The 13,171-nt window shown below is 42.3% G+C and overlaps 1 protein-coding gene across 1 annotated transcript in view; it reads left to right on the top strand.

Annotated features, from left to right (window-relative positions):
* The window catches only part of LOC308523356 (cilia- and flagella-associated protein 61-like), an 89,803-nt gene that overhangs the window by 15,120 nt on the left and 61,512 nt on the right, over positions 1-13,171 (top strand). The window contains exon 3 of the mRNA XM_081097213.1: positions 5,622-5,914. Within this exon, the coding sequence (XP_080953339.1) occupies positions 5,622-5,914 (293 nt within the window). The remainder of the gene's footprint in view (positions 1-5,621; positions 5,915-13,171) is intronic.

Raw genomic sequence — 13,171 nt, 5'->3', positions numbered from 1 at the left:
TCCATTAGAGTATTGAGCATGGATGATGAAATGGCAGCAAAGCCTATTCTCCAGCTGGTTAAAATTAAAGCAGTCATTTCAAAAGAATAAAATACCTTTTTAGCATCTACTGAAAATAATTAGTTTAAAAGGTTGTTCTATTACTGTTAGGGCAAATCTGTGACTAAAAATATTAACACTATATTTTATTTTTTTAACTTAATAGGGAGATCACTTTAGCATTTTATTTCTGTAAAGCCACGTTAGCTTTCAATAGTAGTGAGCTTTGAGCTCCTGAAACTGTTACTTACCTCCTCTGAGAACCAGGGTAATAAAACTGACATCCCCTCCCTCCTCTCTCCACCCCCCAATTAAGACAACTTGTCTCCTAAATCTGGGGTGCATTATGACAGTGGAAATGTTAAAGTGTGATTGCCTTATTCTGGTGGTCACAGTCATAGAGTTGCTAGTGTATTATTTATACCTTCAAAGAGTATGTATCAGAAAGCAAAAAGGTCACCTTTACCTTTATGCCGACATTTTAAATAGCAAGCCGTAGTGCTTTTCCTAATATTGTGATATGAATCATTACCTTCCCTGTCTTTCCCCCAGCTGGGCTGTTGACATGGAAGCCCCTCTTTTCTCTTGGAAGCATCCTTGCACATTCCTTCTCAAAGGCTGCCGCAGGTCAGCAGGGAGGGACTGACCCAGCGCTCCTTCTTGCCAACTTCAATCTGAGGAGCTTTCACGCAGTCATCTTTTTATTGGTGCCTCCCTTGCCCTCTGCTTCCTGTTTCAGAGCTGAAATCTTAGTGATGCATAATTTATTCCCTAAAAGGAGGAACAAAGATTGGCCTTTCACAAAACTGCTACAGTTATATTCCATTATCCTTTATTGAAAATTCACCAAGAGTATTCTAATCATCAGTTATCATTTGCTATTTCAAAGTAGGGCAGCCCACCATTTTTATCTCTGTCACCTATCAGATCAAATGCAAAACTGGTTTCTTAGCCATTAAATAAACTGAGCGGCAAAAAGGACAATGACCAGATTTTTTAGCATAAAACTCACATTCAGGAGAAATCCTCAGCTTTCCCCCTCCATTTCTTCCATATATGCATAAAACTTTTAAAGAATCTTATCTAATAAAAGAGTAATATGCAGATTAACTCCATCACAAAGATGGCGGCAGCCATGGAACTGGAGCGAGCAGGAGGCTTGCGTTGCCCCCAGTGATGGAGGAAGCCAAGCTTCCCGCCTGCCCTGCTGGCCCTGAGCTCCGCTCAAGGCTACAAAGTTTCAATCATAGAAGATAAATAAATCCCAGATACCTGCTTCCAGCTGGCATGGGTACATAGGTTGCCAGGGGCAACCCAGGCTTCGAGCAGGACCAAGACAACAAAGATTCAATTATACAAGTTAAATAAATCCCAGATACCTGCTTCTAGCCTGTGGGTGTGACCAGCCTGAAAACGGCCCTCAGCCCCTCACCCAGGCTGGCCACACTCCCATGGGGTGAGGGTCCCCATTGGGCGGCTTGACCAGCCTGCAAACAACCATCAGCTCCTCACCTAGGCTGGCCAGGCACCCCAGTGGGGACCCCCACCCTGAAGGGGCTGTGGCCAGCCTGCAAACAGCCCTCAGCCCCTCACCCAGGCTAGCCACACCCCCATGGAGTAAGGGTCCTCACTGGGGGGCTTGACCAGCCTGCAAACAGCCATCAGCCCCTCACCCAGGCTGTCCAGGCACCCCAGCGGGACCCCCACCCTGATCCGGGAAACCCTTCAGGGCAAACCAGCTGGCCCCCACCCATGCACCAGGCCTCTATCCTATATAATAAAAGGGTAATATGCAAATTGACCCTAACAGCAGAATGACTGGGAATGACTGGTCACTATGACATACACTGACCACTAGGGGGCAGACGCTCAATGCAGGAGCTGCCCCCTGGTGGTCAGTGCACTCCCACAGGGGGAGCTCTGTTCAGCTACAAGCAAGGCTGATGGCTACCAGCACAGCGGTGGTGGCGGGAGCCTCTCCTGCCTCCTCAGAAGCACTAAGAATGTCCGACAGCAGCTTAGGCCTGCTCCCCGCTGGCAAATGGACATCCCCAAGTGATGCCAAAGGGATGTCTGACTGCCAGCTTAGGCCCAATTCCCTGGGGAGCGGGCCTAAGCCAGCTGGTGGACATCCCCCGAGGGGGCCCAGACTGCGAGAGGGCACAGGCCGGGCTGAGGGACTCCCTGATTGCACAAATTTTTGTGCACTGGGCCTCTAGTATGTATATAATGTAGTATATATCCTATACATATATAGTGTAGTATATATATCCTAATTATGTGAGTAAAGTTCCTGCAAATATCCACTGGTGAGGATTTTTTTTTTTTAAGTTTTTTAAAGAAAATGCTAAGTCTACCCCATCCATACTAGTAAAATTACTCCAATAAATAGAAGTAATCATATTTCTATGCCTAGGTTTATTGGTCCCAAAATGCAAAAAAATGAATAATCAAAATCTTTGTCTTCTAGATTTTGGTTATTCTATGAATTCTCCCCATGCTTATATTTTCACTGTTGGCTTATGAAAAATTAATTATGTGCATCTGAGTTAATAATAACAATGTTATTCAGATTGACGAATCTCAGAGGGAAGGCAGGGGTGGGGAGAGATGAACAGAGGAATTTATATGCATACTAGAGGCCCAGTGAACGAATTCATGCACAGGTGGGGTCCCTCGGCCTGGCTGGTGATTGGGGCTGATCACGGCTGTCTCACCCAATCCCAATCGGGGCCCATTGGGGCCACCCAGCCAAGGGGAAGGACCACGGGAGGTTGGCCAGCTGCGGGAGGTTGGCTGTGGGAGCACACTGACCACCAAGGGGCAGCTCTTGCATTGAGCATCTGCACCCTGGTGGTCATTGCGCATCATAGCTACTGCTGGTTGTCCAGTTGTCTGGTCATCTGGTAGTATTAGTCACTTAGGCTTTTATATATATAGACTAGAGTCCCGGTGCAAGAAATTCGTGCACGGGGGGGGGGGGGGTCCCTCAGCCCGGCCTGCACCCTCTCACAATCTGGGACCCCTTTGGGGATGTCCGACTGCCGGTTTAGGCCCATCCTGACCCTTGAAGAACCGGGCCTAAACAGACAGTAGGACATCCCTCTCGCAATGTAGGACCGCTGGCTCCTAACTGCTCATCTGCCTGCCTGCCTTATTGCTCCTAACCACTCGCCTGCCTGTCCCATTGCCCCTAACCACTCGCCTGCCTGCCTCATCACCCCTAACCATTCTCTTGTCTGCCTGATCGCCCCTAACCACTCACCTGCCTGCCTGATCACCCCTAACTGCTTTTCTGCCTGCCTGATCACCCCTAACCACTCGCCTGCCTGCCTCATTGCCCCTAACCACTCGCCTGCCTGCCTGATCACCCCTAACCACTCGCCTGCCTGCCTCATTGCCCCTAACCGCCTCTGCCTCAGCCCCCACCACCACGGCCTCCTTGACCATGGGCATGGCCATGTGATTCACTTTGATAAAAAGAATGTTAGAGGCTATAATGTAAGGGAAGGCTTGAAAAGTGCTTGAGCAGTTGCACTTGCCCTCTTGGACTCCTGCATTTCTCCATAAACAGAATGTGCCTCAAGTATCTGTCTGTCCTTTGAGGGTGAAAGACATGGTGCACACCTGACCCCAGCCACAACTTGGAGCCAGATCAGCTGACATCAGCCAGCCCACAGATGTGTGAGCCAACCTACAACAGCTGGCTGTTATTTGACATTGAGTTCTGGGGATAGTTTGTTATGCAGCATTATTGTGATAATAGCTGACTGTTATGATCATCAGAGTCTCATATTTGGAGTGGGAGGTTGTTTTAAATCAAACTTAAAGGGAGACAAAATATTTAGATGTTAGGCTATAAATATACATCTAACTCAAACATTAGAGGTTTTATAAAATGTATTACCTTTTGAATTGAAAAGTATCATCCTCTCCAGCTGCCTACAGTCTATGGGCAGACAGTACAGCTTTCCAAACCCCAGCAACAATGCATTGCCTGGGCTTTCATGAGTCTATAATGAAAAAGCTCATCTCACAGTATAGTTACTAAAAGGTAACATGAAGGAGATTGGGAAAATATTAAACTCCGAGTTATTTAGAGCCCAAACACTTAAATTGGTTTCACTGAAAATGAACATTGTTTTGGCATGCATATTTTAAAAGGACATAAGACATCAAATATTTGACAGTTTGAGGTTCAAGTTTTGGCTTTTTTGGCAGGATGGCTCTTTATTGTGCCAGACACCGGGATTCATGTTTCACAGCAGGTGGGAGCCTCCGTAATTTCAGCAAAACATTGGCACTTTCAGCCAAGGAAAACGCAGCTCACCGGTGAATGTTGCATTAGAAGAGGGAATGGAAGAGGGACTAGCCACAAAGTTGGAGCCTCCTAGAGAAGGCAAGAAGGAAGGACCCTGCCCCTGGCTTCAGTGCCCTCTTGCTGTTCCAAATTTGAACAACAGGAAGTCTGGGAGAACTTCCTAAACGCTGGTATCCTCAGAGAAGTAATCAGAAAGTTATTCTAGTTCCTTCTTTTCTAAGCAAATTAGACAAGCCATTACACCTTTATTTCAATTTTGGATTGAAATAGATTTTTTTCATAATTTAGTCAACCTAATTAAATAAATATACTTGACATTTATTTTGCTTCATAAATTCCTTTTACATATTGTTTTGTAAAGGAGGGGGTGTTGATTCAATGGATCTATCATTTGGGGTAAATTGTTACAGCTTGCCTGAAAACTGTAAGTCTACAGCAGTTTCTTTTTGAAAAGGTAAAAAAATGCCAATTCAATGTCAAAAATAGCATGTAAATAGCATAAATATACTTCACTCATTTAATAATATCTTTGATCTTACAACTGATGAGATCAGTAGATTAGCATATAAAATTGCTTTTGTAGTATTTTTAAGAAGATATAAATAGTGTTAAACTGTTACCATCACAATGTTCTTACACAAGGGAAATCTATTATAATGATTTTCTTTTCACTTACCAAAACAATATCCTTCGGTCGTTTTTGCTGGGTCTTGGCACAGTAAATTCTAAAAATCAGAATTTGAATCTTTATAAAAATCATCCATTGAAAATCAGAATCTTTTAGTCTTTAGTTCTCAAAAAAAAAATTCTTCGAGATCAAGTTTCAACATTTAAATATTAAAATATTCATACCATCATGTACATGATTTTTTTTTTTTTACCATTGTCCTTTTCATCTTAGGAAGAACTTGTATATATTGAAAACTTTAGTAATTTTCCCCTTAATAAGTGACAAAGAGGGAACAAAACAAGATAAAAGGTTGTATTCTAGACAGTTTCATTTAGCATAATTTCAACTTTCAAATCATAGGAACATAAATGAATGTCCTACTTCTGAGTTAAAAGTACTTGACTACTTTGTGGGATGTTTTGTGCCAATTCTTTACTAAATTATCTTGGTTGCTGTTGCTAGGTAACACCACTGGCTTCCAGCAGCTGAAAATGGAGAGGGTTGCAGGGAGCAATTCGGCGTTATTAGCATTTGACTAATAAGGTTGTGTGTTTTTTAACTGTATATCTTAGCATTTCCCCCCTGTTCTAGGGAATGTCATTGTCTATGGAAATACACTCGACACTTACACGACAATAGAAATGCTCTTACACCTCGGCGTGAAGGGCCCCAACATCCACCTGGTGCAGCCCCCGCCCACTTCCAACATCACCTGCATCAACAACTATTTGGTGGAAAGCGCAGTGGAACAGGCAATGCAAGCAGCTGGGGTCACCACCCACCTGGATGCGCTTCTGGCTCAGTGGAACGATGGCCAAGACCCAGACCCTATTCACAGCGCCAGCTTCACCACGTCCACCAAGCCTTTCAAACTTCCGTGCTCCGTAAGTTGGTCCAGGGAACCTCCCTCGCTCACTGCCTCCAGATTTGAGGTCTGAAAGATGGTGGATGGTGAATTTACAGTCACGATTTGGGGGTTTGTTTTCTAATTGTTCAGTTTATCTATTGCTGAGTAACAAACTTAGTGGTCCTGGGGGCTCAGCTGGGCAGTTCTCACTGGAGGTCTCTCATGTGGTTGAAGTCAGACTATGGGTGAGGCTGGAATCATCTAGGAGGTTATGTTCACCCATGTCTGGCTGTTGATGCTAGATAAACTTAAATTGCAATTTTGACCAGAGCATTTATCGATGGCCACTTCATGTGACTGGACTACCTCTTACTATGGTGACTTGGTTCTAAGAGCAATGAGAGAGAGAGAGAGAGAGAGAGGGAGAGAGAGAGAGAGAGAGAGAGAGAATGAATGAATGAATATGAATCACCTTTCCTGCCCCAAGCTCGGAAGCCAATTAGACCTTGCCTCTTCATGGAAGGAATGTCAATGATTTAGTGCCAACATTGAGAGCTTGCCATGTCCCAGGCACAGGGCTGAATGCTTGCAGTGCATTCTGTCACTGCCTCACAATAGCTCTGTAAAGGCAAACATCCCAGTTTACAGGTGAGAACATCATGGTTCCAAGTAGGCAGTGTGCAGGGATACCAACCCAGGTCAGCAGGGCCCTTAAGTCTATGCTGCTGTTAACCTCTTAAGATTCTGGAAATACCAATAGTGAGTCTTTCTCCATGGAATAGAGACATAGGAGATATATAGAGCGCCTTTGGGGGGGGGGGGGGGGTGGGAGGAGTGTAACAGCTCAACGTGCAACCTGTAGCCTCAGAGCTGCCAGTTCAGGAGATTACCATTTTTATTCAACTGGTAATACCTTCCTTTCTACACAGTATTCATTCCAGTCTGAAATTCCCTGGTTATCTTTGAGATGATTTCCTTGTCATCCGTCTCTTCAATTAGATTATAAACTCCATGTTTATCCTTTTCACCAAGATAATCTTGAGGCCTTGCACAAAAAAGTGTTTTTCTGCCCACAACTAACAGCATACTCGATGGTGAAAACCTTAGAGCTTTTCCTGTAAGGTCAGGAACAAGATAAGGATGTTGTCCATTCTCGCCACTTTCACTCAACATGGTTTTGGAAGTCCTCGCCAGTACAATTAGGCAAGAAAGAGAGAAAAAAAGGTTTCCAAATTGGAAAGGAAGAAGTAAAATATCACTGTTTACAGATGACATGATATTATGTATAGACAACCCTATAGACTCTATCTAAAAAACTATTAGAACTAATAAACAAATTCAGTAAAGTTGCAGGATACAAAATCAATACACAAAAATTTGTTTCATTTCTTTACACTAATAACAAACTATCACAAAGAGAAATTAGAACAACCCCAGTTAAGATTGTATCAAAAAGAATAAAATAACTAGGAATAAATTTAACCAAGGAGGTGAAAGACCTGTATATTGAAAACTATAAGACATTCATGAAAAAAAATTGAATAAGACACAAATAAATGGAAAGCTATTTGATGCTCATGGATTGAATGATTTAATATTGTCAAAATGTCCATGCTAAAAAAAGCAGTATACAGATTAAATGCAATCTCTGTCAAAATTCCAATGGTATTTTTCACAGAAATAGAACAAACAATACTAAAACTTGTATAGATCCATAAAAGACACTGAATAGCCAAAGCAATCTTGAGAAGGAAGAAGAAAGATGAAAGCATCCCATTCCCTGATTTCAAACTATATTACAAAGCTATAGTAATTAAAACAGTATGGTATTTGCATAAACATGGACACATAGATCAGAATAGAGAGCCCAGAAATAAGCCTATACATGGGTAACCAATTCACTTATGACAAAGAAGCCAAATATATATAGTGGGAAAGTATAGTCTCTTCAATAAATGGCACTGGGAAAATTGGATGGCCATGTGCAAAAGAATGAACTGGGACCACTGTCTTACACCATACACAAAAATTAACTCAAAATGGATTAAAAACTTGAACGTAAGACATGAAATTATAAAACTACTAAAAGAAAACAAAGGTGATAATTTCCTTAGCTTAGGTCTTTTAAAAAAATTTTTTTTTATTTCAGAGAGGAAGGGAGAAGGAAAGAGAGATAGAAACATTAATGATGAAAGAGAATCATTAATTGGCTATCTCCTGCATGCCCCGCACTTGGAAATGAGCCCACAACCCAGGCATACGCTCTGACTGGAAATCGAACGGTTAACTACTGGTTCATAGGTCAACGCTCAACCACTGAGACATGCTGGCCAGACCTTAGCTTAGGTCTTGGCAATCATTTTTTGAATCTGACACCAAAAACAAAAGCAAAAATAAACAAGTGGGATTACAGCAAACTAAAAAGCTTCTGCATAGCAAAGGAAACCATAAAAAAATGAAATAGCAACCCACTCAATGGAAGAAAATAACTGCATATCATATGTCTGATGAGCTAATATCTAAAGAACATAAAGAACTCATATAACTCAATAGCAAAAAACTTCCAAGCAATTCAATTTAAAAATAGGCAGAATATCTGAAAAGGCATTTTTCCAAAGAAGTCATATAGGTGGCCAACAGGCACATGAAGAGATGCTCAATGTCACTAATCAGGGAAATGCAAATCAAAATCACAATGGGATATCACTTCACACTTATTAGAATGATTATTATAAAAAAGACAAGAAATAAAAAGTTTTGGTGAGGATATGGAGAAAGGGACTTTTGTGCACTGTTGGTGGGAATGTAAATTGGAGCAGCCACCATGGAAAACTGTATGGAGGTTCCTCTAATAATTAAAAATAGACCTACCCTATGATCCAGCAATTTCAGTTCTGGGTTTTTGTCTAAAGAAATGAAAACACTAATTTGAAAAGATATATACATCCCCACATTTATTATAGCACTAGAGGCCCGGTGCACAAAAATTTGTGCACTGGTGGGCAGGGCGGGAGGGAGTGGGGGGGGTATCCCTCAGCCCGACCTGTGCCCTCTCACAGTCTGGGACCCCTCGGGAGATAACCACCTGCTGGCTTAGGCCTGCTCCACGGGTGGCAGATGGCAGGCCCGGATCCTGCGCTGGGTTGCAGATGGCAGGCCCGGATGGCGGCGGGGTGAGCGGCCAATTGCGCTGCCCCGCCCCGCCGCCCTGGGTTGCACACAGGAGGCCTGGATAGCGGCGGGCGGGTGGTGGATTGCGTTGTCCCACCCCACCTGCAGTATGCAAATTTAACAGCCATCTTTGTTGGGTTAATTTGCATACTCTTCTGATTGGCTGATGGGTGTAGTGAAGGTACAGTCAGTTAGCATCTTTCTTTTATTAGTGTAGATTATTTGCAGTAGCCAAGACATAGAAACAACCTCAGTGGATGAATGATAAATAAATCATGATACACACACAAAATGGAATATTATTCATCCATAAAAAGAATGAAATCTTGCCATTTAGGACAACATGAATGGAACTTGAGAGCATTATGCTAAATGAAGTAAGTCAGACAGAGGAAGACAAATACAGTATGATCTCTCTTAAATGTAGAATCTTGAAAAATACAGCAATCTTATAGATACAGAGAACAGATTGGTGGTTGCAAGAGGCAGGGAGTGGAGGTGGGAGAAAGGAGTGAACTGTTTGTATTTTAGTTTAAATTGAGGTACATTTTGTTAAAAAGAAGGGTTTGTCAGAATGCATGTTGAGTGAGGTTTATCAGATTGGTGACTCTTGATTTGCTAACCAGGGAGTTTTGCTCTTCCTAATCTGAGTTATACATATAAGTAGTGTTAAATACTTATTTGGAACAAAATCAGTGTGGCCAGATGTTTTTACTTCATGTTTTATCCAATATGCAGTATTCAGTTGGCATTGCAGGAGCACATGAATTGTATTTGAGAGAGCTGTAACTTCAAGCACATGTTCCCATGAACAGTGTTAGATTTGCTTTTGCATCTAGTCCACAAACTCATGAAACCTCAAAGGCAGACAAATTATGAATGCCTACACCAAAACAGTGCAAAGTAATATCATTGCAATACTAGTAATTTTTAAAAACTCAGGAAAACAAGAATTAGTAGATTGAATATGCTATTTAACAAAAAGTAGGTTTAATTAGGAAAAGAATTGTTTAGGTAGAAGAACTTTTGTGAAGATAGTGAGGAGACTTTGAGCATTTTTGGGGGCTCAAGAGGTTGATGCTGCTGTTTTGTTTTGGTTTTTTTTGTGTTTTTTTAAATATATTTTATTGATTTTTCACAGAGAGGAAGGGAGAGAGATAGAAAGTTAGAAACATCGATGAGAGAGAAACAATGATCAGCTGCCTCCTGCACATCTCCCACTGGGGATGTGCCCGCAACCCAGGTACATGCCCTTGACCTTCCAGTCCACAGGCCAATGCTCTATCCACTGAGCCAAACCGGTTTCAGCGATGCTGCTGTTTTTTATATATAATTGTAATTCAAATCAAGTGGCTTTCTATACTTTTTTCTGAAGATAATACAATTTATTTTGATAATAAAAAAGGATAATTGGGACATCCACAAAGATATAGAAATTAATATAATTCTAAAGAACAGTGGGTTGAAAAAAGAAATAAAAAGGGGAAATTAGAAAATTCTTTGAGATGAATTAAAACAAAAACTAAACATACCAAAACTCATGAGTATAGCAAAAGTAGTGTTCATGTAACAGAGTGAAATGCTTGCTCTCTCTGACTCTATCTTAATTCTAGCTACATTTTCCCATGACCTTTAGGCAAATAGCTCTTCTTATAAATAGGCTATTCATTAGAGGAATTCTGTTTAAGGCTTAAATTTTTGCAAAAAGGGAAGGTTGACTTAACATCTAAAAATCAGTCAATGCAATACACCATCCTATATAATAAAAGGCTAATATGCAAATCAACCAAATGGCAGAACGACCAGTCACTATGAGGCACACTGACCACCAGGGGGCAGATGCTCAATGCAGGAGCTGCCCCCTCATGGTCAGTGTGCTCCCACACTGAAACCCCAGCTACACTTCTATATTTTTTAAAATATATTTTATTGATTTTTTTTTATATTTTATTGGTTTTTTTACAGAGAGGAATGGAGAGAGATAGAGAGTTGGAAACATCGATGAGAGAGAAACATCGATCAGCTGCCTCCTGCACATCTCCCACTGGGGATGTGCCCGCAACCCAGGTACATGCCCTTGACCGGAATCGAACCCGGGACCTTTCAGTCCGCAGGCCGACGCTCTATCCACTGAGCCAAACCGATTTCGGCTATTTTATTGATTTTTTACAGAGAGGAAGGGAGAGGGATAGAAAGAAACATCGATGAGAGAGAAACATCAATCAGCTGCCTCCTGCACACCCCCTACTGGGGATGTGTCTGCAACCAAGGTACATGCCCTTGACTGGAATTGCACCTAGGACTCTTCAGTCCTCAGGCCGACGCTCTATCCACTGAGCCAAACTAGTCAGGGCCACTTCTATATTTTTTATGAATAGGAAATCTATTTTTATATAGATGGGAAAAGAGTATAAGAAGAAATAAAAAAGAGGAGTGAGGAGACAGAATCAGAGACAGACTCAGAGAAAAATATTTTCCTTTGGTCACTGAGTAAGAGTAATAAAACAGGAAGAATTTTAGAGACTCAAAAGAAATAAGCTGCCTGAGATGGGAGTAACTGGGATAGGGTTAAATAGCTGAATAAACAGACACAGAGAAAAGGAGAAAGATCCTTTTGGCTTCCTGAGTGAGAATAAAAGGCTTTACTGAGATGATGGACCTGAGTCTGTTACTGTCCAATAGAGCTTTCTTTGATGATGGAAATGGTCAATATTTGTGTTGTCCAATATGGCAGCAACTAGACAGCTGTAGCTTTTTAGCATCCTATATAATAAAACCCTAATATGCACATCAACCCAACAGCGGGATGATCGGCAGAATGACCAGTTGCTATGATGCGCACTGACCACCAGGGGGAGGCAACTGGCATCGGCGATTGGGGGCGGGGCCAGTGAGGGGGTGGTGCCAGGCCACCAGCCAAGGTGGGTGCCAGTGGGGGGCCCCCCAATTGCCCTGCCCACCAGTTGCTCCACAGATCGGCCCTGATCGCTGGCCAGGCCTACGGACCCTACCCTATATATTGGGAACAGTCTCTTAGATTTAAAAATTAAAACCTGGCAAGGCTACTCTAACACTGAAAAAACAGGATGATGCAACGATAGCATGCATGGACTTGCCCTGACCAGTTTGGCTCAGTGGATAGAGCGTCGGCTTGCGAACTGAAGGGTCCCAGGTTCGATTCCGGTCAAGGGCATATACCTTGGTTGCGGGCACATCCCCAGTGGGGGGTGTGCAGGAGGCAGCTGATCGATGTTTCTCTCTCATCAATGTTTCTAACTCTCTATCCCTCTCCCTTCCTCTCTGTAAAAAATCAGTAAAATATATTTAAAAAAAAAATGCATGGACTCTGGCTTACTCATTTGGTGGTCAGCCCTGATTCTGACACTTATAACTGTGTGACAAAGCCAATTATTTAGCTTCTCTCTGCTTCAGTTTTTCCACCCATAAGATGGAGAAAATGGTACTACTGCCTCAGAAGGATCATGTTATGCACTACTTCTTATAATCAGGGCAAAAAAATGTAGCTACCCATACAACAACAAGATGCCTTTCACCTTTATGAAAGTATGGTCACTGGTGTATGCAGCGTCCCAGATTGCGAGAAGTATGTCCGACTGCCAGTTTAGGCCTGATCCCCATCCCCTGAGGCAGTCAGACATTCCCCAAAGGTGCAGGACGGACTGAGGGGACCCCGCCTGCCCCCCTATGCATGTATTTTGTGCACAAGGCCTCTAGTTTGAAATAAGCTACTACTGTTACCCGATGAGGCTCCAGGCCCAGAGTGGGTCTACCTCGGTGTAGTGTGTGAGTTCTTGACTTCATGTAGGAAAGATTTCACAGTACGATTCCAGGTGATTTTGAAAGTACATTTATTAAAGCTGGGGACAGTGAAACAAAGGAAGGATTTAGGGCAGTGATGGCGAACCTTTTGAGCTCGGTGTGTCAGCATTTTGAAAAACCCTAACTTGACTCTGGTGCCGTGTCACATATAGAAATTTTTTGATATTTGCAACTATAGTGAAACAAAGATGCATATTTTTTGATATTTATTTTATATATTTAAATGCCATTTAACAAAAAGAAAAATCAACCCAAAAAATTGAGTTCATGTGTCACCTCTGAC

This window comes from Myotis nattereri (genome assembly GCF_964212035.1).
Source record: "Myotis nattereri genome assembly, chromosome: 8".
Taxonomy (NCBI): Eukaryota; Metazoa; Chordata; class Mammalia; order Chiroptera; family Vespertilionidae; genus Myotis; species Myotis nattereri.
The sequence above is the reverse complement of the archived record's forward strand: the minus strand, read 5'-3'. Positions and strand labels throughout refer to the sequence as shown.